The sequence below is a fragment of the Chiloscyllium plagiosum genome, unplaced genomic scaffold (genome assembly GCF_037043375.1).
Source record: "Chiloscyllium plagiosum isolate Xiang-an unplaced genomic scaffold, Cpla_swu_hap1 HiC_scaffold_3, whole genome shotgun sequence".
Lineage (NCBI taxonomy): Eukaryota > Metazoa > Chordata > Chondrichthyes > Orectolobiformes > Hemiscylliidae > Chiloscyllium > Chiloscyllium plagiosum.
In genome coordinates this window covers 154,627-181,226 of record NW_028270141.1, presented here as the reverse complement: position 1 = coordinate 181,226, position 26,600 = coordinate 154,627, and the positions used below count along the sequence as shown (strand labels likewise).

The following is a 26,600-nucleotide window of genomic DNA, read 5'->3' as shown; positions in this document are numbered from 1 at the left end:
GACAGCAGTAATAGTAGCGTCACATACATCAAGGACATTTAAGCGACTCTTGGATTGGCACATGCAAGTTCGCACAATGAAGGGTATGTGGATTCATCTGATCTTAGAGTAGGATAAAAAGCCAGCACAACATAGAGGGCCGAAGGGCCTTACTGTGTATCACTGCTCTATGTTAACCTATCAATATCGCTCTCTTAATTGTCTGCATCTCTCTCACAAATTTACCTTTCCACCTAATTTTGTGTCATATAAAAATCTGACTGCAGTATATTTGCTTTCTTCCCCCAAGTCATTAACATATATTGTAAACAGTTGCAATCTTAGTACCGATTTCCGTGGAATCCCAATGGTTAGAGTCATAGAGATGTACAGCACAAAAACAATCCCTTCAGTCCAACTCATCCATGCAACCAGATTCCTAAATTAATCTCGACCTATTTGCCTGCAATTGGACCATACCCCTCTAAGTAAAAACAAGGACTGCAGATGCTGGAAACCAGAGTCGAGATGAGACTGGTGCTGGAAAAGCACAGCAGGTCAGGCAGCATCCTCGGATGCTGTCTGACCTGCTATGCCTTTCCAATGCCACTTCCTACCCTGGGAAAAGGACTTGAGGTATTCACCCTATCCATGCGCCTCATGATTTTATAAACCTCTATATGGTCACCCCTCAGCCTCCAATGCTTGAGGGAAAATAGTCCCAGCCTATTCAGCCTCTCGCTCTAGCTCAAACCCTTCAACTCCATCAGCATCCTTCCAAATCTTTTCTGCACCCTTTCGAGTTTAACATCTTTCCTCTAACAGGGAGACCAGAACTGAACACATTATTGCAATAGTAGCCTAACCGATGTCCTGTACAGCCGCAACGTGACATCCCAATTCCTAAATTCAGTGCATTGACCAATAAAAGCAAGTGTACCAAATGCCTTCTTTGCTACTGTGTACCTATGATTCCACCTTCAAGGAACTATGAACCTACACCCTAAGTTCTGTGTTAGGCAACACTTCCCAGGACCTGGTCATTAAGTCGATCAAAGTCCTGTGGTGATTTGCCTTACCAATAAGCAACACTTGACATTTATCAAAATTAAACGACATCTGCCAATCCTCAGCTCATCGGCGCATCTGATCAAGGTCCTGTTTACACTGAGATAATCTTATTTACTGCCCATAACACCAATTTTGGTGTCATCTGAAAACTTACTAAACATTCTTTCCATATTCACATCCAAATCATTTACATAAGTGATCAAAAGCAGTGGACCCAGCACAGATTCTTGCTACACACCGCTGGTTATAAGCTCCAGCCATAACAACAATCCTCCACTCTTTTAAACAGAAAGGTCAACCCCCATTCCCTCCCTGGGATGACAGCAGCACCAGGTTAAGCCCAGCTCGTTATATTCTTTCAAAACAGCAAAGTAAAAAAGGCTTTCCTGCCTTTTGAGCCAAAAAATTAAATTCCAGTGACTCTGGAAAAAGAAAACCAAATAAACAAACAAAAACTGACTTTTCTCAATTCTGCCCGCACCAACCGTTCTTGGGTAAAACAACCCTTTACCACCATCCTCTGTCTCCTACCAATTTTGTACCCAAATGGCTAGCTCGCCTGGATACGATGTGATTACAAGTCCCCAACCTGAAAAAGAACCTCTTATCTTCATTTGCTGCTCCCTGTCCATTAGCTAATCCATGCCAAAATGTTATCTTTGATACCATGGGCTTTTATCTAAAACTTAATCTTTTGTGAGCTACCTTGTCGAATAACTTTTAGAAGTCCAAATACAATATATCTGCTGCTTCCCCCATCCACTCTTGTTGAGACTTCCTCGAAAGCTCTAATAATGTCGTCATACATTAATTTTGAACTTATGACCATATTTTTTAAACTGGGCTAAAAGAGAAGCATTAAACCAATGTTTTTCTAAGCTGCACAAGTTGCAGCCAAGTAACAGTCCAGGGCTTCCATGCGGGCCTTATTCTATGCTGATGCTAGTGCAAGCACAGCCACTGTAAAATTTAAAGATATCACATACTGAAAAGATTTGGCCATGCACAGGAACTATATTTTAAAAAGATTACTGCACTCAACATAATGGTGTATCCTGCAGATTGCGACAATCCACAAACAAATGCAAAGAACTGCACTCCAAAGCAGAACAAAACGGCATTCACCAGATCCCCTCATGTTTTAAAACCTCATTTGTTTCTGGAAATATTTAACATTGATATACCATTGATACAAGTATTCATGCTAAATATTAGAATACTATTTTACTCTTATATCCTTATTGTAAATTTCTGTGACATTGTACTCAGTTGTCTGATCACACAGGAGTAATTCCAAAGGCTTCACCATGAGTGAATAATTTACATATTTTAGGACTTCGCCCTTTACGAAACTACTTTGAAGTATAATCTATCACAAAATCCTCAGTCAATGGTCTACAATAAAAAGTAACCAGATCACAAATAGACAAAACTTTTTCAGTACTAAATCTGATCACAAGAGTTGTATATATGTTTGATTAAAATCTAGGACTTTTAAATACAAAGTCAAGACAATTTTCAGATTTTCTAGCCAATTCACATTTTAAAGGAAATAAGTGTGACAGATTGAGTGAAGCATTATGCTGAATATATAATGGCAAAATCTATGCAACTGGCAACAGTTACAGGGCTATGAATCTGGCTAAACTCTAATCAAGAATCTGCACACCAGGTGACAGATGCAATGTTGTGGAACACTTCTGTTGGGCCAGAGGCACTTCTGGGCAGCAACATTTCTGATTGAACGATCCTCTTCAGGACATCCCAGAAACAAAAAAAAATCACAATACCAAGTTATAACCCAACAGGTTTATTTGCAAGTATAAGCTTTCCGGAGCACTGGCCCTTAGTTAGGTAGTTAGTAGGGCAGGATCATAGGACACAGAATTCTATGATCCTGCCCCTCTCGCTACCTGGTAAAAGAACCGCACTCCGAAAGCTTGTACTTACAAATAAACCTGTTGGATTATAACCTGATGTTGTGAGATTTTTAATTTTGCCCACCGCAGTCCCACACCAGCACCTCCCAAATCATGGATTTCAGAAACAGAGTGTGGCTTTAAACCTTCCAGAGGAACCTCTGATGTGGGCCTTGTTCCCAAATAAATTCATGAAAACGGTTAAGAACAATATCAGAAATGTTTCAAAACAAGGAGCAGGACTAAGTCTTTCAGCCCCTCCAGCCTACTCTACCATTTAGTTATATCATGACTGATCTAACTGTAACCTCAACTCTACATTGCCACCAACCTCTAATAACTTTTCAATCTTCGCTTACCATGAGTATATCCCACCTCTCCATCAAACATATCCAAAGATTCTGCTTCCACAACATTTTCAGCAAGAGTTTCAGAGATTTACAACCCTTGAGAACATTTCTGGTGTGAGCATTAAATACCACTGAAATGAAAACTCTTTAACCTCATCTGCCAGTGTGCCAAGATTAAACTCACCACCATAGACATACAGGACCTATGATGTCCAGATGAGTATAATGTTGTTGCTCACTCCACAGCACACTCATAAACCACTCATCTCATCAATTCTGTATAGAAGACACACAACCAGTCTTGAATCTGTTTAGCTCTCAACATATGCAGCTAAAGGGATCATTTCTCCAGCACTTCTGTTTTTCATTCAGATCTCCAACATTTTTACCCTGACTAATGTACCTAACACTATGCCAATTCACCTGATATGCACATCTTAGGCTTATGAGAGGAAACTGGAGCACCCAGAGGAAACCCACGCAAACACGGGAAGAATGTGCAAACTCCACACAGACAGTTGCCAGAGGCTGGAATTGAACCCAGATCCTTGGCAATGTGAGGCAGCAGTGCTAACCACTGAGCCACTGTGCCACCCGTATTTATATGAGCAACACATAATATTTTTAAAAATTCCATCAGCAATACCACCATTATACTCTGGATTCAAGTGTGAAAACAGCGAACAAACATGAGGATCCTACTTGAAACATTCTGACAAAACTTATTCAAAAATCAAAGTATAATGGACCAGACAGCACGTTGGGATGACTGAAAAGCACCTTCCTCCGCAGCTCCTGCTCTCTCAATTCTTAGATGGCTAGCATTGTGGGGAGAATAAAAAATGCTACAATTTACTCAAACTCTCCATCAAGTGTGGCAACACTCCAAGTTAAAATGACAGGAGCTTGCCACTAATCAGTCAAAATGGCAGCTTGTCCATCAAGCTCCAGAGGTACCACTGTGTTAGAAAAGAAGAAAAACAGAAGCAGTTCCTACATTCCCAATTTCAACACTTAGAGTCATAGAGATGTACAGCATGGAAACAGACCCTTCGGTCCAACCCGCCCATGCCGACCAGACATCCCAACCCAATCTAGTCCCATCTGCCAGCACGTGGCCCATATCCCTCCAAACCCTTCCTATTCAAATATCCATCCAAATGCCCCTTAAATGTTACAACTGTACCAGTCTCCACCATATCCTGTGGCAGCTCATTCCAGACACGTATCACCCTCTGTGTGAAAAAGTTGCCCCTTAGGTCTCTTTTATATCTTTCCCCTCTCACCCTAAACCTATGCCATCTAGTTCTGGATGCCCTGACCTCAAAGAAAAGACTGTCCATTTATCCTATCCATGCCCCTCATAATTTTGTAAACCTCTACAAGGTCACTCCTCAGCTTCCGACGCTCCAGGGAAAACAGCCTGTTCAGCCTCTCCCTGTCGCTCAGATCCTCCAACCCTGGCAGCATCCTTGTGAATCTTTTCTGAACCCTTTCAAGTTTCACAACATCTTTCTGATAGGAAGGAGACCAGAATTGCATGCAATATTCCAACAGTGGCCTAACCAATGTCCTGTACAGCCGCAACATGACCTCCCAACTCCTGTACTCAATACTCTGACCAATAAAGGAAAGCATACCAAACGCCTTCTTCACTATCCTATCTACCTGTGACTCCACTTTCAAGGAGCTATGAACCTGCACTCCAAGGTCTCTTTGTTCAGCAACATTCTCTAGGAGCTTACCATTAAGTGTATAAGTTTCTGCTAAGATTCCCAAAATGCAGCATCGCGCATTTATCTGAATTAAACTCCATCTGCCACTTCTCAACCCATTGACCCATCTGGTCGAGATCCTGTTGTAATCTGAGGTAACCCTCTTCGCTGTCCACTACACCTCCAGTTTTGCTTTCATCTGCAAACTTACTAACTGTACCTCTTATGCTCACATCCAAATCATTTATGTAAATGACAAAATGTAGAGGGCCCAGCACCGATCCTTATGGTACTCCACTGGTCACAAGCTTCCAGTCTGAAAAACAACCCTCCACCATCACCCTCTGTCTTCTACCTTTGAGCCAGTTCTGTATCCAAATGGCTAGTTCTCCCTGTATTCCATGAGATCTAACCTTGCTAATGAATCTCCCATGGGGAACCTTGTCGAGCATCCTGTCCTATGTGCTCACAGATCTGCAGGTTGAGATTGGCTTGTACAGTCCATAACAACCCAAGACAGGAACTCACAGCCCTGAGAAAAAAATCATCCTGAAATCCAAGGTCAGCAAAAGGTGGAGAATAGTTCTTACTCTTTTCAAATATGGCTGTAACATCCAAATGAACCAGGCAAGTCTTTAATTTCAGATCTAATTCATAAATAATGCATGTCAAAAGTGAGTTATTCATTCATTTTGGACATTATTTGATCAGTGTTTGAATCCAGAACTTTCTGACTCAAATGTTGCTACTAATGGAACTAAGAGAAAGTGAGGACTGCAGATGCTTTAGATTAGATTACTTTACTTTAGATTACTTTACAGTGTGGAAACAGGCCCTTCGGCCCAACAAGTCCACACCGACCCGCCGAAGCGTAACCCACCCATATCCCTACATTTACCCCTTACCTAACACTACGGGCAATTTAGCATGGCCAATTCACCTGACCTGCACATCTTTGGACTGTGGGAGGAAACCGGAGCACCCGGAGGAAATCCACGCAGACACGGGGAGAACGTGCAAACTCCACACACTCAGTCGCCTGAGGCGGGAATTGAACCCGGGTCTCTGGCGCTGCGAGGCAGCAGTGCTAACCACTGTGCCACCGTGCCGCCCACGATGCTGGAGATCAGAGCTTAAAAATGTATTGCTGGAAAAGCGCAGCAGGTCAGACAGCATCCAAGGAGAAGAAGAATCAACGTTTCAGGCTTATACCTTCTCCTTGGATGCTGCCTGACCTGCTGCGCTTTTCCAGCAACACATTTTTAAGCACTAATGGAACTAACCCAACAATTAAACTTGTTCTCAGGTGGCATTGAAAACTGTATATTTCATCCTGCATGTACATTAATTCTACAGAGATATAGTCTCTAAGAACATACAAAGAAATATTCATCCCCCACTTTGGGCCGTCTGTCTGCTTAGTACGAAGCACGCCTTGACTAAATGGAACACGAGAGATGAAAACAAAATAAGACTCATTCCTTTAAGACACATACCATAAGTGGATTCCAAAGTCATACGAGGTTAGAAATTTTAACTCTGATCTCTCTCGACAACTACTACCATATTTATTGAGTCTTTCCAACAGTTTATTTTTAGTACCATAAATGTTTACTTTTATGGCTGACAACAATCAGGTTTAGTCTAAATCAAAATATTTAGCGTTTATTTTTATTTGAGGGTTTACCTTACGGAAGTAATTTAGCCACATGGATTATTAAACGTATGTGCGTGTGTGTATTTTTATTCCAGACTCCTTGCTAACAATACTATTCACTATCTAGACGACGTGAAGTGAATTAGGTGGCACAAAGCGTACATCACCAGCAGCGAACGGGCCTGTTTCTAGAAACCACTAACTTAGTTACCAAAAAGTTACACAACAGTAGGTCGAATATCTCTTAGAACAGAAAGTTATTTATTTCCCGCCACCGGAAGTTTGAAATTAACACCAAGAAATATTTTACAACGAAGTACCTGAATAACAGAACTGCTTAAACAGCAAAAACCGCTTCATGATACCCTTCGCCCGAAACACCGCCATTTCCACTCACAGCTCCAGCCAAAGAGCCGCCCTCAATCAGGACCACGCCCCTCCCAGCCGCAGGCTTATCGACGGCCAGGGGTAACCCTCATCCTGCCTGAGCAAAATACCTACTGCCGACAACAAAAAACACCTGGTTCTATCGACTACAAATTGGTAACAGATTTATTACATTAATCGTTTTTTTAGCTGGAGGTAGCATTTGTTCAGGCGTGTGTGGAATGCGATCAAGGCGGGGCTTGGGCGCCACTGGGCTCGAACTTTCTCGGAGCCTGGAGCAGGAGGAGAGGCCCAGAGTCCGGGCAGGGGAGCGGGAGAGGGAGGTACAGAGTTCGGGTGTGTGTTGTGGAAATCCCGGCTCAAAAACAGTGCGAGAAGCTGTTGGTGACGGTTGAGAAACAGTCTATGGACGGAGAGTGAGGCTGGCAGCGTTCGGTCGGTGAGTGAGGAGAGGGAAGGTGGGCTGGGCTGTCATGGAGAGGCGTCCCCCTCCTCAATGTGGAGGAAGGGCCGCGCCGTCAAACGACGCTGCAAATTTAAGTCTTTTAAACTTTGCTTGTTGCGTCAGTTTGCTGGCCCTGCCTCTGTGACTGTGTTAAACTGGGCCTGAAGGGTGCCTTTGAGCAAGTGTATTGATACTTTCATCAGTGAGTGAACGTTATGTGTCAACCTTTTGTCACTGTCGGAGTCTTATAACAATTACGATTCTATGAAACGAAAGCGTTGCATTCAACTTTCTCACCCAGAATTTTAAAAATTGATTACGTGTTGTAATTTTCTCCTATTTGATCAATAGGGCAGTGGTAAGTACGTTCATATGAATTACATTGTTCCATAATTTACGAAGGTATGGGGTGAGGGTAAACGAGTGATTTTTATCAGAAACTGGCGAGTTCAGAGATGACAGAGGGGTGGTGGTTGATGGGAAATGTTCGTCCTGGAGTTCAGTTAGTACTGGTGTACCAAAAAGATCTGTTTTGGGACCACTGCTGTTTGTCATTTTTATAAATGACCTGCATGAGGGCGTAGTAGGATGGGTTAATAAATTTGCAGATGACACTAAGGTCGGTGAAGTTGTGGATATGGCAGGAAGGATGTTGCAGATTTCAGCGGGACATAGATAAGCTGCAGGGCTGGGCTGAGAGGTGGCAAATGGAGTTTAATGTGGAAAAGTGTGAGGTGATTCACTTTGGAAGGAGTAACAGGACTATAGAGTACCGGGCTATTGGTAAGATTCTTGGTATTGTGGATGAGATGAGATGAGAGATCTGTAGTATGTCCATGTCTATGTACATAGATCCATGAAAGATGCCACCCAGATTGATAGGGTTGTTGAGAAGGCGTACAGTGTGTTAGCTTTTATTGGTGGACGGATTGAGTTTCAGAGCCAGAAGGTCATGTTGCAGCTACACAAAACAAAGTGGAGGATTGCATACAGTTCTGGTCACTGTATTATAGGAAGGATGTCGAAGCATTGGAAAGGTTTCAGAGGAGATTTACCAGGATGTTGCCTGATATGGAGGGAAGATCTTATGCGGAACGGCTGAGGGACTTGAGTCTGTTTTCATTGGAGAGAAGAAGGTTAAGAGGTGACTTAATTGATACATTCAAGGTGATCAGAGGATTAAATAGGGTGGACAGTGAGAGCCGAGGGTGTGTTGCTGGGAAAGCACAGCAGGTCAGGCAGCATCCGAGGAGTAGGAGAATCGACCTTTCGGGTCAGGAGACCCACTCAAATATAAGGAATACAAGTATGACCTTTGCAGAGCCATTAATACAGCCAAGGACCAATACTGATCCAGACAGACACCCAGCAACTATGGCAAGGACTGAATGACATCATGTTCTAAAAAGAGACAGTGCACGATAGCAGACAATGACACATCCCTACCAGATCGTCTCAACATCTTCTATAATCACTTTGAGCAGAATCTTGGCGGAAGGGTAATACCTATTCCAACAAGTCCTGATGAACCTATCCCAACAGGCACTGCGTCAGAGGTCAGATCAGTTTTCCTTCGTGTGAATCCAAGGAAAGTAATGGGACCAGATGAAGTACCAGGTCGTGCATTCGGCATAGGCAAATCAACTGCAGGGGTCTTCTCAGACATTTTCAACCTGTACCTGAAGCAGGCTACTGTCCCTGCCTGTTTCAAGAGGGACAACATCATCACTGTGCCTAAAAAGGCTCATGGAATATGTCTCCATGACTACCACTCAGTGGCCCTAACTTCGGTGGTCATGGAGTGCTTTGAAAGGCTTGTCACAGCATTAATCAACTCCAGCCTCCTCACTCCGCATGACCCACTCCAATTTGCCTATCCAACAGATCCACGTCAGATGCCATATCACTTGCCCTTCACGCCTTCCTAGAACGCTCAAGAACAGTTAGGTAAGAATCCTACTCATTGACTACAGTTCAGCATTCAACACTATTATCCCCTCAAGACTGATTACTAAACTTAGTGATCTCGGATTAAGCCCCACTTTCTGCAACTGGATCCTCAGTTTCCAGACCCACAGGCCACAATCAGTGAAGATTGTGGACAATATTTCATCCTCACTAACACTCAACACTCGAGCTATCCAGGGGTGCGTACTCAGCCCCCTAATGTACTCACTGTATACCCATAACTGCGTTGCCAATTACCAGACCAATGCCATTTACCAGTTTGTTGATGACACCATCGTAGTTCATCAAATCTCAGATGGCATGAAACAGACTACAGAAGGGAGGTGGAAGACCTGGAAAAATGGCGCACTGAGAACAACCTAGCTCTCAATGCCGGCAAAACCAAGGAACTCATTATTGACTTTTGGCGGGATGTTACTCATGCCCCCTTACACATTAACAGCACAGAGGTGGAACGAGTGGAGAGTGTCAAGCTCCTGAGAGTGGTCATCCACAACAAGCTTTCTTGGACTCTTCATGTGGACACACTGGTTACAAAGGCCCAACAATGTCTCTTCCTCAGGCAGCTGAGGAAATTTGGCGTGATGGTGAATACCCTTGCCAACTTTTATAGGTGTGTCATCGAGAGCATTCCGTCTGGATGTATCACTGTCTGGTATGGCAACTATACCATTCAAGATTGGAGACGATTATAAAGAGTGGTGAATTCGCCCCGGACAATCACAAAGGCCATCCTCCTATCTATAGAATCCATCTTGCAGGCCCGCTGTCAAGGAAAGGCTGCCAGCATTCTCAAAGATCCATCCCACCCTGACAATGTTTTTCCACAACCTCTACCATTGGGGAGAAGGTACAGAAGCCTGAACACCACCACCAGCTGGTTTTGAAACAGTTTCTACCTGACTGTTGTAAGAATACTGTTCTTAACATTCCCCTGTACCTGTGTTTTTGTTTTTGCTACTGTTTACCTACTATTTACTTATCTATGCTACTTAACTCTGTGATCTGCCTGTGTTGCTCACAAGAACAGCTCTTCACTGTGCCTCCATACACGTGACAATAAATTCAATTTATTTCAATCAGCCCTTCATCAGGAATGAGAATATGCCCGAAACATCGATTCTCCTGCACCTCGGATGCTGTCTGACCTGATGCTTTCCCAGCAACACACTCTTGACTCTAATCTTCAGCATCTACAGTCCTCACTTTCTCCTGGACGGTGAGAGCCTTTTTCCTCAGATGGTGATGGCTAGAACGAGGGGACATAACTTTAAATTGAGAGGTGCTAGATATAGGACAGAGGTCAGAAGTAGTGTCTTTCTTCCGAGAGTAGTAAGGGCTTAGAACGCCCTGCCTGCAATAGTAGTAGACTTCCCAACTTAAATGGTCATTGGATAAACATATGGATGATAATGGAATAGCGTAGGTTAGATGGACTTCAGATTTGTTCAGGTCGGAGCAACATCGAGGGCCTAAGTGCATGTACTGCGCTGTAATATTCTATGTTCTATAATTCATTTTATCATCTCACCAAGAGAATCCGGTTAAAAATCACCCAACACCAGGTTATAGTCCAACAGGTTTATTTCGAAGTACAAGCTTTCGGATTATGAACCAGTGTAACTTTGACCCTTTGTACATTGGCTCCAACAGTTTCCTATTTAGTTATGAGTTGGGTTTTTTTGTTTTTGTGGGGTTTTCTGTTTTATTGTTCTTTGCAAAGGGTGAACTTGCTGCCTGAATGTCAGAATGCAATGTGTTATTGAGAATATTGAGAACTTCAAAGGCTTCGATCGATCTTATTGAGTTCTGTTGAGGTGTCAAGACAGGACGACGAAGATCGAGCAATGGATATGGTGTATGCGGACTTGAGCAAGGCATTTGTTAAGTTTCGAGCTGAAAATATGTTGCTGGAAAAGCGCAGCAGGTCAGGGAGCATCCAAGAAGCAGGAGAATCGACATTCTGGGCATGAGCCCTTCTTCAGGAAACCCTTGTTAAGGTTTCCCATGGTAGGCTCATTCATAAAGTCAGGAAGTATGGGATACAGGGAGATTTGGCTATCTGGATTCAGAATTGGTTGGCTGACAGAAGGCAGAGAGTGGTTGTAGATGGAAAGTATTCTGCCTGGAGGTCAGTGTTGACAGGGGTCCTGCAGGGCTCTGTTCTTGGGCCTCTGCTCTTTGCATTTTTTATAAATGACTTTGATGAGGTTGAGGGGTGGGTTAGTAAATTTGCAGATGACACAAAGGTTGGAGGTGTTGTCGATAGTATCGAGGACTATATCAGGCTGTAGCGCGACATAGGATGCAGAGCTGGGCTGAGAAATGGCAGATGGAGGTCAACCTGGATAAATGCGAAGTGATGCATTTTGGAAAGTCGAACTTGAATGCTGAATATAGGATTAAAGACAGGATTCTTGGCAGAATGGAGGAACAGAGGGATCTGTGTGTGCAATTGCATAGATGCCTCAAAGTTGCCACCCAAGTGGATAGGGTTGTTAAGAAAGCATATGGTATTTTGGCTTTCATTTAACAGGGGCATCGAGTTTAAGAGCCACGAGGTTTTGCTGCAGCTCTACAAGTCCCTGGTGAGACCACACTTGGAATATTGTGTCCAGTTCTGGTTGCCCTACTATAGGAAAGATACAGAAGCTTTGGTGAGGGTGCAAAGAAGGTTTACCAGGATGCTGCCTGGACTGGAGGGCTTGTCTTATGAAGAGAGGTTGACTAAGCTTGGACGTTTCTCTCTGGAGAGAAGGAGGAAGTGAGGAGACCTGATCAAGGTATACAAGATAATGAGTGGAATAGTTAGAGTCAATAGCCAGAGGCTTTTCCCCAGGGCAGGATTGACTGCTACGAGAAGTCATAATTTGAAGATATTAGGAGGAAGGTAAAAAGGAGACGTTAGAGGTAGGTTCTTTACGCAGAGAGTAGTGAATGCATGGAATGCGTTGCCAGCTGTGGTGGTGGAAGCAGAGTCATTGGGGACATTTAAGCGACTGCTGGATATGTCCATGGATAGCAGTGAGTTGAGGGGTGCGTAGGTTTATTATGTTTTGCATTAGGATTAAACCTCGGCACAACATCGTGGGCCAAGAGTCCTGTTCTGTGCTGTACTTTTCTATGTTCTATGTTCAGGCAAAAGTGAGGACTGCAGATGCTGGAAACCAGAGTTTAGATCAGAGTGGTGCTGGAAAAGCACAGCAGGTCAGGCAGCATCCGAGGATCAGGAAAATCTATCACTATCAGGCTCTCAATTTCTTCACAATGACTGGAAATTTCTAGTTGTTTTCCCCTTTGTTTTCATATAATGAATGTTTTTTCCATATGTTTTAGATTCAGTGGGGCATCACATGACTATTCCTAAATGTTTTACTCATGAGATCATTGCAATTGCCAAGGTGCTTAATAATCTGAGACAATCGAGACACTTATCTTAAAAAAAAATTAAAAATTGCAAAACATTATTTTATTTTCACAGGACAATTTTAATTATGTTGCTGGTTTGGTAACTTTATATTAATAACTTTTTATATAATGTATATTTGCCATGTAAATCTTCCTCACAGTTTGGTTCTGTCAGTAATGCACTATTCCTGCAGCATGATTAAAAATATATTTGGTCAGTGTCGAAAGTGATATATTAATTAATGTTCCAACTGGGAATCATATATTGTGTATATCACTGGGTGGAGATAATTTGTAATTGCATTCCTATAAACATGAAATAGAACATAGAACAGTACAGCACAGTAAAGGCCCTTTGGCTCTCAATATTGTGTCGGACTTTTATCCTACTCTGAGATCAGACTAACCTACATCCTCTTCAATGTACTAACTTTCTTGTGCCGATCCAAGAGTTGCTTAAATGTCCCTCATGTATCTGATTCTGCTATCACTGCAGGTAGTGCATTCCACGCCCCCACCTCTCTCTGAGTAAAGAACCGACCTCTGCCATCTCTCCTAAACCTTCCTCCAATCACCTTAAAATTGTGCCCCCTCATGATAGCCATTTCTGCCCTAGGAAAAGTAAAGTGTCTAGCTATCTACTCTATGTTGTGGTTATGTTCGCCGAGCTGGAAGTTTTTGTTGCAAACGTTTCGTCCCCTGGCTAGGCGACATCATCAGTGCTTGGGAGCCTCCTGCGAAGCGCTTCTTTGATGTTTCCTCCGGTGTTAATAGTGGTCTGTCCCTGCCGCTTCCGGTTGTCAGTTTCAGCTGTCCGCTGTAGTGGTTGGTATATTGGGTCCAGGTCGATGTGTTTGTTGATGGAGTTTGTGGATGAATGCCATGCCTCTAGGAATTCCCTGGCTGTTCTCTGTCTGGCTTGCCCTATGATAGTAGTGTTGTCCCAGTCGAATTCATGTTGCTTGTTGTCTGCGTGTGTGGCTACTAAGGATAGCTGGTCGTGTCGTTTTGTGGCTAGTTGATGTTCATGTATGCGGATTGTTAGCTGTCTTCCTGTTTTTCCTATATAGTGTTTAGTGCAGTCCTTGCATGGTATTTTGTACACTACATTTGTCTTGCTCATGTTGGGTATCGGGTCCTTCGTTCTGGTGAGTTGTTGTCTGAGCGTGGCTGTTGGTTGGTGTGCCGTTATGAGTCCTAGGGGTCGCAGTAGTCTGGCTGTCAGTTCCGAGATGCTCCTGATGTATGGTAGTGTGGCTAGTCCTTTTGGTTGTGGTATGTCCTTGTTCCGTGGCCTTTCTCTTAGGCATCTGTTGATGAAGTTGCGTGGGTATCCGTTTTTGGTGACTACCTTGTATAGGTGTTCCTCTTCTTCTTTTTGCAGTTCTGGTGTACTGTGGCCCTTTTGAATAGTGTCCTGATGCAGCTTCGTTTGTGTGTGTTGGGGTGGTTACTTTCATAGTTTAGGACTTGGTCTGTGTGTGTGGCTTTCCTGTATACCCTTGTAGTGAATTCTCCGTTCGGTGTTCTCTGTACCATCACATCTAGGAATGGGAGTTGGCTATCCTTTTCTTCTTCTCTCGTGAATCGGATTCCTGTGAGTGTGGCGTTGATGATCCGGTGTGTTTTTTCTATTTCCGTGTTTTTAATGATTACAAACGTGTCATCGACATATATCTGACCCAGAGTTTGGGTTGAATTTGTGGTAGGGCTGTTTGTTCTAACCTTTGCATAACTGCCTCTGCTGGGAGTCCCGAGATTGGTGATCCCATGGGTGTTCCGTTGATTTGTTCCTATATCTGGTTGTTGGATGTGAAGTGTGTTGTGAGGCACAAGTCCAGTAGTTTAAGTATGCCGTCTTTGTTGATAGGTTCAGCGTCCTGTTTTCTGTTCTGTATGTCCAGTAGGTTGGCTATTGTTTCTCTGGCTAGGGTTTTGTCAATCGAAGTGAACAGTGCCGTCACGTCGAATTATATCATGGTTTCTTCTTTGTCTATGTGTATATTTCTGATGATGTCCAAGAATTCCTGTCTAGACTTGGCTGTCTAGATTCAGAATTGGCTGGCTGACAGAAGGCAGAGAGTGGTTGTAGATGGAAAGTATTCTGTTTGGAGGTCAGTAGTGAGTGGTGTCCCGCAGTGCTCTGTTCTTGGGCCTCTGCTCTCTGGAGTTTTTTATAAATGACTTAGATGATCAGAGCTGACTCCGACCGATGATCTGGTTGGAAGATTGCATAGATAGAGTAAGTAAAACCATCTCTGAATAAGTTGCACCGGTGTCAAGTCAAGCCGTCCAAAATGCCTCACTACCTTTCAAGGGCTGGTGAACCAGACAGTGGCAGGACTATCTAATTATGTAGTGCACCCAGATGACCTCCTAATGTACAGCAATACCTGAGAAACAGATTTAGAACAATTGGAAGCTCTCTTCAAGGCATTTGATAAAGTTCCTGATGGTAAGCTCATTCATAAAGGGGTCATAGTTTTAAGATATTAGGAGGAAAGTGTAGAGGAGATATCAGAAGTAAGTTGTTTACGCAGACAGTTGTGAATGCATGGAATGCCTCACCAGAGTTGTCGGTGGAAGCAGAGTCATTAGGGACATTTAAGCAGCTGCTGGACATGCACATGGCCAGCAGTGAATTGAGGGGTACGTAGGTTAGGTTATTTTATTTTAGATTAGGAGTAATCCTCGTCAAAACATCGTGGGCCAAAGGACCTGTTCTGTGCTGTACATTTCTATGTTCTATGAACACAATATTCCAAGTGTGGTTCAACCAGGACTCTACAAAGCTGCAGCATAACCTTACGGCTCTTAAACTCAATCCCCCGGCTAATGAAAGCCAACACACCATACGCCGCCTTAACAAACCTGTCAACCTGGGTGGCAGCTTTGAGGGATCTGTGGACATGGACCCCAGGATCTCTCTGTTCCTTCACACTGCCAAGAATTCTGCCATTAACCCTGTATTTTGCATTTAAATTCAACCTTCAAAAGTGAATGACCACACTTTTCAAGGTTGAACTCCATCTGCCACGTCTCAGCCCTACTCTTCATGTCCCATTGCAACCTACCAACAGCCCTCCACACTATCCACAACTCCACCCCTTTGTGTCATCGGCAAACTTAGTAACCAACCCTTCCACTTCCTCATGCAAGTCATTTATAAAAATCTCAGAAAGCAGAGGTCCCAGAACTAATCCCTGCGGAACACTACTGGTCACCGAACTCCAGGCGGAATACTTTCCATCTGTCACCACTCTGTCTTCTGTGAGCCAGCCAATTCTGTATCCAGACATTCAGGTTTCCCTGTATCCCATGCCTCCTTACTTTTCCAATGAGCCGACTATGAGAACCTTATCAAATGTCTTGTTAAAATCCACATACACCTCATCCACTGCTCTACCTTCATCAATGTGTTTTGTCACATCCTTAAAGAATTCAATAAGGTTTCTGAGGTCTGACCTGCCCCCCTCAAAGCCTTGCTGAATATCTCCAATCAAACGATAGTTTTCCAAGTAATCATAAATCCTGTCTTTCAGAATTATCTCCAAATCAATGGAGATTTTAAAGCTGTGCCATTGACATGCTTGCCAAGCAACGTAGGAATGACCATCCTTGTCTCCTAATCAAAGTGTCATGTGTCTCTCCACAGATGCTGCTTGACCTGCTGTGATTTCCTGCATTTTTGTTCAGTCTAGATTCCAGAATCTGAAGTAATTTGCCCTTTTCCTATATAGTGTCCAGGAATTGACTTGTACATCTTGTTCAAATTGTTCCTGGTGTAGAAAAATAGACTTATTTAGATTGTTGAGTACTTTGTCCTGATCAATATTTGCTTTCTTTCATTAGAACTTAACGTTTTAATCATGGCTTCCATGTTGGGTTGCACATTCAGAAATATCCCAGTCAGTGTTGCATGGGCAACAAAGTTAAGTAAGTATGTATACTGTACTATTTTGCAATATCTTCATTTCAACAAAATAGTTCTTAATATGAGATTTAATATCCACTTCCTGTTGATTTTTTTTTTCCTTGGGGTACCAAGCTCCCACCATCACTGATGTTTTTTTTTTACCTAACCAGGTGGGTGTACCTCTTGCCAAAATTCCATGCTCTGGAATTGGGAAGGGGAAGTTAGCAGGGGTTGGGCAATGCTTGTTTGTGCTCCTATTTTAAGTGTTAAAGGAAAATGTGAACAACAATCTCATTTCTATCCAAAATGAACATGCTTGATAACTACGTACAAGTAATGTTACAAGTTAACATTTTGGGACAAAATATGTTCAAATATAAATACACAATTGTAACATATTGCAGTTGAATCAGGATCACTGCAAGATTCTCCCCTTTTTTGAGCAACACTTTACAAATGAGCCTATTTTATCTTAATAGAATCACAAGAGTATTACAGCACAGAAAGAGGACCTTTAGCCCATCTTATCTGCTCAGGTCCTTCAGCACCTATCTCCTCAAATCCCAATTTATTTTACTTCCCAGAAGTTGGGCAAAGGCCTTCTATTTCACTTCATTGACAAATCTTTGTTTTGCTGTCTGATTTTGTCATTGATGGCACCTCTGGAGTATTCATGTATGAAACCACTGCGTAAGAGAATGTAGGTTCACCTTGACTGACACTGAAGAGTTCCCAATCACTATGTTAATGGGGAGGCTTTAGATGCTTTGGTGCTGGTGGAAGAGCATGAAGAGGGAAAAGTGGTCTGTCTTTTTGTGGACATGATTAAGATGTGAGAATAGATCCGCCCCACTGCTTCCTCAACCTCATACTGCAGTGGAAAAAAAGGGGAGAGATGTATGACTACTGCATAACGTGTATTCTGTATCTACGTTTAGATTAGATTAGATTAGATTAGATTACAGTGTGGAAACAGGCCATTCGGCCCAACAAGTCCACACCGACCCGCCGAAGCGAAACCCACCCATACCCCTACATTTACCCCTTACCTAACACTATGGGCAATTTAGTATGGCCAATTCACCTGACCCTGCACATCTTTGGACTGTGGGAGGAAACCGGAGCACCCGGAGGAAACCCACGCAGACACGGGGAGAACGTGCAAACTCCACACAGTCAGTCGCCTGAGGCGGGAATTGAACCCGGGTCTCTGGCGCTGTGAGGCAGCAGTGCTAACCACTGTGCCACCGTATTCCGCATCGCCATACAGAAATTTTATGTAATTTTATTTCTTGTTGCGTCAGTTATGATCAGTTTAGGGAAATCATTACGAAGCTACAACAACCTTATGAATGCTCCCCTGATATTAACATTCAGTATTTCAGACTGAGGCTGAAAATGATCAGAATCCTAGAGTTCTGAGGGCATTAAGTATGGAACTTGCGTTAAAGTTAGCTATTTCTTCAGTGATTTAAAATTGCAACAATGTTTTATACAATGAAATTTCAATGTTTAGTTTTAGAAATTTCCTTCGAATAAATTGTGAAAATAGAAGCTATCATCTTCATTCCCCACTCCAAATTCCATTTCCTCCCTGCTAACTCTATTCCCTTTCCTGGTAAAACTATGAGACCAAATGAAGCTCTTTGTAACCTTGCTGTTTATATTTTTCTGAAAATAAGCACCAACTACATAGCCACATCAATACTGGGGCCAACTAGTGCCATTTCTGTACCCATACCTGACGTTGCTGCTATCCAGCTGAACTGCTGCTGAAAATCTCATTCATGCTTTTTTTTAACAGTAATTTTGAATGTGACAATGCATACGAGTGGTCTCCTGTATTCTCCCTTTCAAAAGTTTGAAGTTATCCAAATTACTTGCCGAGTTTTAGGACAACACTGACCACCCTTCACCTGTGTACTCACTGAGCTACATTGGCTCTTGGTTAAGTTGCACCTTAATTTTAAAATTCTCACCACTACATAGCAGTGTTCCATCTATGCTGCATGGTTGTGCAACAAGATGTGTAACTGCACCGCCACAATAACACTCAACACTGGACCCTCCTCCAAGGATGTGTCGTCAGCTCCCAACTGAACTCCCTGTACACCCATGACTGTGTTGCCAAATTCCAAATGAATGTCACCAACAAATTTGCTGACAACGCCACTGTATTGGGGCAGTTATCTGATGATGATGAGTCAAAATACAGAAGGGTGATGGAGGGCTAGATGGCGTTTTGCAATAGAACAACTTCTCTCTCAACGTCGGCAAAACTAAAGAACTGATCATTGACTTCAGAAAAAAAGAACTCACCCCGATATTAATTCTTTGAGGAGGTGGATGAGGGTAGAGCAGTGGATGTAGTGTACATGGATTTTAGTAAGGCATTTGATAAGGTTCTCCATGGGAGGCTTATGCGGAAAGTCAGGAGGCATGGAATAGAGGGAAATTTAGCCAATTGGATAGAAAACTGGCTAACCGGTCGAAGTCAGAGAGTGGTGATAGATGGTAAATATTCAGCCTGGAGCCCAGTTACAAGTGGAGTTCCGCAGGGATCAGTTCTGGGTCCTCTGCTGTTTGTAATTTTTATTAATGACTTGGAAGAGGGAGTTGAAGGTGGGTCAGTAAATTTGCAGACGATACGAAGATTGGTGGAGTTGTGGATAGTGAGGAGGGCTGTTGTCGGCTGCAAAGGAACTTAGATATGATGCAGAGCTGGGCTGAGGAGTGGCAGATGGAGTTCAACCCTGCCAAGTGTGAGGTTGTCCGTTTTGGAAGGACAAATAAGAATGCGGAATACAGGGTTAACGGTAGGGTTCTTAGTAAGGTGGAGGAGCAGAAGGATCTTGGGGTCTATGTTCATAGATCTTTGAAAGTTGCCACTCTGGTGGATAGAGCTTGTAAGTGGGCATATGGTGTATTAGCGTTCAAAAGCAGAGGAATTGAATTCAAGAGTCGTGAAGTGATGTTGCAGCTGTACAGGACCTTGGTTAGGCCACATTTGGAGTACTGTGTGCAGTTCTGGTCGCCTCACTTTAGGAAAGATGTGGAAGCTTTGGAGAGGGTGCAGAGAAGATTTACCAGGGTGTTGCCTGGAATGGAGAATAGGTCGTACGAGGATAGGTTGAGAGTGCTAGGCCTTTTCTCATTGCAATGGCGAAGGATGAGGGGTGAATTGATAGAGGTTTATAAGATGATCAGAGGAATAGATCGAGTAGACAGTCAGAGACTTTTTCCCCGGGTACAACAGAGTGTTACAAGGGGACATAAATTTAAGGTGAAGGGTGGAAGGTATAGGGGGGATGTCAGGGGTAGGTTCTTTACCCAGAGAGTGGTGGGGGCATGGAATGCGCTGCCTGTGGGAGTTGCAGAGTCAGAATCATTGGCGACCTTTAAGCGGCAATTGGATAGGTACATGGATGGCTGCTTAAGCTAGGACAAATGTTCGGCACAACATCGTGGGCCGAAGGGCCTGTTCTGTGCTGTAGTGTTCTATGTTCTATACATCAAGGGAGCTGAGTTTGAAAGGGTGGTAGGCATCAAGTTCCTTGGGGTGACAATAACTGACAACCTGTCCTGGACTTCCCACGTAGATGCAATGGTCAAGAAGGCACAACAACACCTCTTCTTCCTCAGGCAGTTCAGGAAATTTGGCATGTCTGTAAGGACCCTCACCAACTTCTACAGATGCGCCATTGAGTGCATACTGTCATGTACATAATGGCCTGGTATGGCAACTGTTCTGCCTAGGACAATAAGAAACTACAGAAGGTGATGTGCACAGCTCAGGCCATCATGGAAGCCGGTCTTCCATCCACGGGCTCCATTTACATGGTTTGCTGCCGCGGAAAGGCTGCCAACATAGCACCCCAGTAATGATCTCCAACAATATCTTCCATCAGGCAAAAGATACAGATGCCTGAACGCATGTACCAACAGGTTCAGGAACAGCTTCTTTCTGGCCACTATGGACTGTCGAGCATCAGATAATGCTGAATTTGCCTAGCGCACACGTTGTGCAATATAACCTAGATGCCTCAACTTCAGTCTTTTGATCTATACAGCCTTGCTTACTGTGATCTGCTTGTACTGTTTATAAGCAAAGCTTTTCACTATAACTGGGTACACATGACAAATCAATGAATCAATCCATTAAAAGCCATGCACTTAATTATTGCAAGTGTGCTCATCTTAGTAGCAAAATGGTGTTTACTGCCCGACTATTCTATGAACAAAATGCTGATAAATTTTCCATACCAAGAACTTAGAGCTACAATACAAACGTGTCATGATTAACTGGGTCACATTAATTAACAAAATTCATTGGTTCAGTTCCTGGATCCTGAAGCTGTGTTAACACTTGGGGTGGCACGGTGGCACAGTGGTTAGCACTGCTGCCTCACAGCGTCAGAGACCTTGGTTCAGTTCCCGCCTCAGGCGACTGACTGTGTGGAGTTTGCACATTCTCCCCGTGTCTGCGTGGGTTTTCTCCGGGTGCTCCGGTTTCCTCCCACAGTCCAAAGATGTGCAGGTCAGGTGAATTGGCCATGCTAAATTGCCCGTAGTGTTAGGTAAAGGGGTAAATGTATGGGTGGGTTGTGCTTCGCCGGGTCGGTGTGGACTTGTTGGGCTGAAGGGCCTGTTTCCACACTGTAAGTAATCTAATCACTTGTCGTTCCTGTGGCTCACTTGTTGGTCATTCCACACACCACTTCCCTTCATTACCCTCATCTCTGCTGGGTTCCCCACTTATTCTGCGGCCACATGGGAAAGAGAGAAGGGAAAAAGACAGGTGAGAAGTTGGGACTAGAAGCAGCATACAGGGAAATGGCTTGTGGGAAAGTCAAGGTGAGAAACATTGAGCAGGAATATTAGCAAGAAGGCTAGTTGATGTCAGAACACCAAGTGGCAAATACTGTGAAAGGGTTAATAAGAGGATTTTTGGGTCAATTAATAGCACTGACGTGGTTATTTTGCTGCAAAATGTTTTACAGGATTATTAAAGTAAGGTTGATCACAAAGGCATTTGGCATTTTAAAAAAAGACAAAGGTATTTCGAGGGAGTTGGTGGGAAAATTTCAGATTTCAAGCCCTAATCAAATAATTATGTAAAGATTCTTGTGTCTATTTTGAGAATTTTTTTAAAAATAGAGCATTTCAATGAGTTTCTGATGTCTGTGAAGAGACGAGATGCAATGGTTATTGATGCTCTTATTCTTTTGAAACTAGATGCACGTTTGTTGAGTTCAGTATCTCCCCCTCTGCCTCAAGGTACAGTGCTTTCATAATAATTTTGCTAATAATCAGCATACATTTACTTATCAACTTAGTACTTGATTCTTAAAAGTTTTAGTATCATGAGTCTATGTTGACTTAAAATTCTGTCAACAGTGCAAGCGACCAGTAAGAAAACTCTAGCAAAACCAGGTTTAAGAAATGTTGTCCTCGTTGAAGGTGTCCGAACTCCATTTTTGATGTCCGGTACCACGTAAGTAAAAAGGATTATGTGATTTAAATCCACACGTCATGCTTGGGGCCAGATTGCCATTCAGAATAGAGGCAAAAGGTGGGTAAAACACCATTCCCGGATTTACAGCCCCATTCCGAAGTACTACCATTTTTGTCAGCAAGGAACAAGGTGACTGCTGGTGAGCTTGCATACAACATTTCCCAACTTGGCGAGCTCAATTGCAGGGGTGGGGATTTCAGATCAGCATGCTACTTAGATGGAGTTGGGCCAGCTCTTGAGGGATGTGTGGTTCGTGGCTCCTTCAAAGAATCAAGAGCCAGTGGAAATCTTTAGTCTCGTGTTAGACAGGCAAGTTTAAAAGATGCTTAGCTGGTCTATGGTTTTTTTTTTTTAACATGTATTTGGGTACTTGTTTGAGGCTTTTGTGCAGCTCTCAGTATATTTTCAATTCTGTAATTGATCCAAGGATTCGAGCCAGCTTCTGTTAATACAATTGCCTGCTGACCTATCTGCTTCGGCATTTGCTCAACTTGGTCTATTTCCAGCCTGCCGCTGCTTCCCCAGGTGGGGTGTGCACTGCCAGGTTGGAGATGTGAAACAAAACCAGAAATTGCTGGAAAATCTCAGCAGGTCTGGCAGCAGCGGTAAAGAGAAATCAGACTTAACATTTTTGGGTCAATATTTTGAGTGGTGCTGGAAAAGCATAGCAGGTCAGGCAACATTGAAGGAGTAGGAAAATTGACATTTTGAGTAAAAGCCCTTCAATCAGGAATGAGCTTAACATTTTTGGGTCCAGTGACCCTTCTCACTCATGGTAACTAAGAAAAGTATGTTTTTTTTTATATAGCAGATAGGGTGAGAGTAAACAATAGGCAGAGATAGCACCTATAGAGTCATAGAAGTGTACAGCATGGAAACAGACCCTTCGGTCCAACCCCGTCCATGCCGACCAGATATCCCAACCCAATCTAGTCCCACCTGCCAGCACCCAGCCCACATCCCTCCAAACCCTTCCTATTCATATACCCATCTAAATGCCTCTTCAATGTTGCAATTGTACCAGCCTCCACCACATCCTCTGACAGCTCATTTCATATACGTACCACCCTCTGCATGAAAAGGTCATCCCTTAGGTCTCTTTTATATCTTTCCCCTCACCCTAAACCTATGCCCTCTAGTTCTGGGCATCCTGACCTCAGGTAAAAGACTTTGTCTATTTATCCTATCCATGCCCCCCATAATTTTGTAAACCTCTAAAAGGTCACCCCTCAGCCTCCGACGCTTCAGGGAAAACAGCCCCAACCTGTTCAGCCTCCCTATAGCGCAAATCCTCCAATCCTGGCAATATCCTTGTAAATCTTTTCTGAACCCTTTCAAGTTTCGCAACATCTTTCCGATAGGAAGGAGACCAGAATTGCACGCAATATTCCAATAGTGGCCTAACCAATGTCCTGTACAGTCGCAACATGACCTCCCAACTCTTGTACTTAATACTCTGATCATTAAAGGAAAACATACCAAACGCCTTCTTCACTATCCTATCTACCACTTTCAAGGAGCTATGAACCTGCACTCCAAGGTCTCTTTGTTCAGCAACATTCTCTAGGACCTTACCATTAAGTGTACAAGTACTGCTAAGATTTGCTTTCCCAAAATGCAGCACTTTCCATTTATCTGAATTAAACTCCATCTGCCACTTCTCAGCCCATTGACCCATCTGGTAAAGATCCTGTTGTAATCTGAGGTAACCCTCTTGACTGTCCACTACACCTACAATTTTGCTTTCATCTGCAAACTTACTAACTGTACCTCTTCTGCTCGCATCCAAATCATTTTATGTAAATGACAAGAAGTAGAAGACCCAGCACTGATCCTTGTGGCACTCCACTGGTCACAGGCCTCCAGTCTGAAAAACATCCCTCTGTCTTCTACCTTTTGAGCCAGTTCTGTATCCAAATGGCTAGTTCTCCCTGTATTCCATGAGATCTAACCTTGCTAATCAGTCTCCCATGGGGAACCTTGTCGAACACCTTACTGAAGTCCATATAGACCACATCTACCGCTTTGCCCTCATCCATCCTCTTTGATACTACTTCCGATAACTCAATCAAGTTTGTGAGACATGATTTCCCATGCACAAAGCCATGTTGACTATCCCTTGCCTTTCCAAATACATGTACATCCTCTCCCTCATGATTACTTCCAGCAACTTGCCCACGACCGAGGTCAGGTTCACTGGTCTATAGTTCCCTGGCTTGTCCTTACCACCCTTCTTAAATAGTGGCACCATGTTTGCCAACCTCCAGTTTTCTGGCACCTCACCTGTGACTATTGATACAAATATCTCAGCAAGAGGCCCAGCAGTCACTTCTGTAGCTTCCCACAGAGTTCTCAGGTACCCCGATCAGGTCCTGGGGATTTATCCACATTCATGCATTTCAAGACATCCAGCACTTCCTCCTCTAATCTGGATATTTTACGAGATGTCACCATCTATTTCCCTGCAGTCTTTATCTTCCATATCCTTTTCCACAGTAAATACTGATGCAAAATACTCATTTAGTATCTCCCCTGTTTTCTGTGGCTCCACACAAAGGCTGCCTTGCTGATCTTTGAGGGGTCCTATTCTCTCCCTGGTTACGCCTTTTTGCCCTCCTGATTTCCTCCTTAAGTATACTCCTACTTCCTTTATACTCTTCTAAGGGTTCACTTGATCTATCCTGTCTATACCTTACATATGCTTCCTTCTTTTTCTTAACCAAACCCTCAATTTCTTTAGTCATCCAGCATTCCCTATACCTACCAGCCTTCCCTTTCACCCTGACAGAAATATACTTTTTCTGGATTCTCATTATCTCATTTCTGAAGGCATCCCATTTTCCAGCCGTCCCTTTACCTCTGAACATCTGCCCTCGATCAGCTTTTGAAAGTTCTTGCCTAATACTGTCAAAATTGGCCTTTCTCCAATTTAGAACTTCAACTTTTAGATCTGATCTATCCTTTTCCATCACTATTTTAAATCTAAGTGCTCCCCCACTGACACCTCAGTCACCTGCCCTGCCTTATTTCCCAAGAGTAGGTCAAGTTTTGCACCTTCTCTAGTTGGTACATCCACATACTGAATCAGAAAATTGTCTTGTACGCACTTAACAAATTCCTTCCATCTAAACCTTTAACACTATGGCAGTCCCAGTCGATGTTTGGAAAGTTGAAATCCCCTACCATAATTACCGTATTATTCTTAGATCCACTCGTCCCTTGACCTATGAACATCTGCCCCCAATTAGCTTTCGAAAGTTCTTGCCTAATACTATCATTACTCTTAGGAGCTAAGATCGCCTTAGAAGTTTGTTTCTAAATTTCCCTCTGACTATTAGGGGGTCTATAATACAATCCCAATAAGGTGATCATCCTTTATTTTTCAGTTCCACCCAAGTAACATCTCTGGATTTATTTCTGGGAATATCCTCCCTCAGCACAGCTGTAATGCTATCCCTTATCAAAAATGCAAACTCCCCCTCCTCTCTTGCCTCCCTTTCTATCCTTCCTGTAGCATTTGTATCCTGGACATTATGCTGCCAACCCTGAGCCATGTTTCTGTAATTGCTATGATATCCAGTCCCATGTTCCTAACCATGCCCTGAGTTCATCTGCCTTCCCTTTTAGGCCCCCTTGCGTTGAAATAAATGCAGTTTAATTTATTAGTCCTACCTTGTCCCTGCCTGCCCTGACTGTTTGACTCGCTACTGGTCTCAACTGTACCAGTCTTAGATCGATCTCTTTTCTCACTATCTCCCTGGGTCCCACCACCCCCCTTACTTGTCTAAATCCTCCCGAGCAGCTCTACCAAATTTCCCTACCAGTATAGTAGTCCCCTTCCAATTTAGGTGCAATGCGTCCTTCTTGTACAGGTCACTTCTACCCCAGTAGAGATTCCAATGATCCAAAAGTGTGAATCGTTCTCCCATACACCAGCTCCTCAGCCATGCATTCATCTGCTCTATCCTCCTACTCATGCCCCCCCCCCCCATCTCTCTCCCCCCCCCCCCCCCCATCTCTCTCCCCCCCCATCTCTCTCCCCCCCCCCCCCATCTCTCTCCCCCCCCATCTCTCTCCCCCCCCCATCTCTCTCCCCCCCCCCCCATCTCTCTCCCCCCCCCCCCCATCTCTCTCCCCCCCCCCATCTCTCTCCCCCCCCCCCCATCTCTCTCCCCCCCCCCCCATCTCTCTCCCCCCCCCCCCATCTCTCTCCCCCCCCCCCATCTCTCTCCCCCCCCCCCCCCATCTCTCTCCCCCCCCCCCCCCATCT

The 26,600-nt window shown here is 43.7% G+C and overlaps 2 protein-coding genes across 6 annotated transcripts in view; one reads left to right on the top strand and one right to left on the bottom strand.

Annotated features, from left to right (window-relative positions):
• LOC122540281 (trifunctional enzyme subunit alpha, mitochondrial) overlaps positions 1–7,123 on the bottom strand; it is a 132,650-nt gene extending 125,527 nt beyond the window's left edge. Inside the window, exon 1 of the mRNA XM_043675762.2 lies at positions 7,012–7,123. Within this exon, the coding sequence (XP_043531697.2) occupies positions 7,012–7,078 (67 nt within the window). The 5' untranslated portion in view covers positions 7,079–7,123. The remainder of the gene's footprint in view (positions 1–7,011) is intronic.
• hadhb (hydroxyacyl-CoA dehydrogenase trifunctional multienzyme complex subunit beta) overlaps positions 7,106–26,600 on the top strand; it is a 79,605-nt gene continuing 60,110 nt past the window's right edge. The window contains exons 1-5 of one of the 5 annotated variants that reach the window (XM_043675803.2): positions 7,411–7,517; positions 16,555–16,615; positions 16,752–16,835; positions 22,051–22,092; positions 22,213–22,309. In XM_043675803.2, the coding sequence (XP_043531738.2) occupies positions 16,769–16,835; positions 22,051–22,092; positions 22,213–22,309 (206 nt within the window). In that variant the 5' untranslated portion in view covers positions 7,411–7,517; positions 16,555–16,615; positions 16,752–16,768. Of the gene's footprint in view, positions 7,235–7,377; positions 7,518–7,702; positions 7,726–7,758; positions 7,882–16,554; positions 16,616–16,751; positions 16,836–22,050; positions 22,093–22,212; positions 22,310–26,600 lie in introns of those variants that run through there. The other 4 variants (XM_043675785.2, XM_043675776.2, XM_043675794.2 and 1 more) reach the window with 4 other exon arrangements.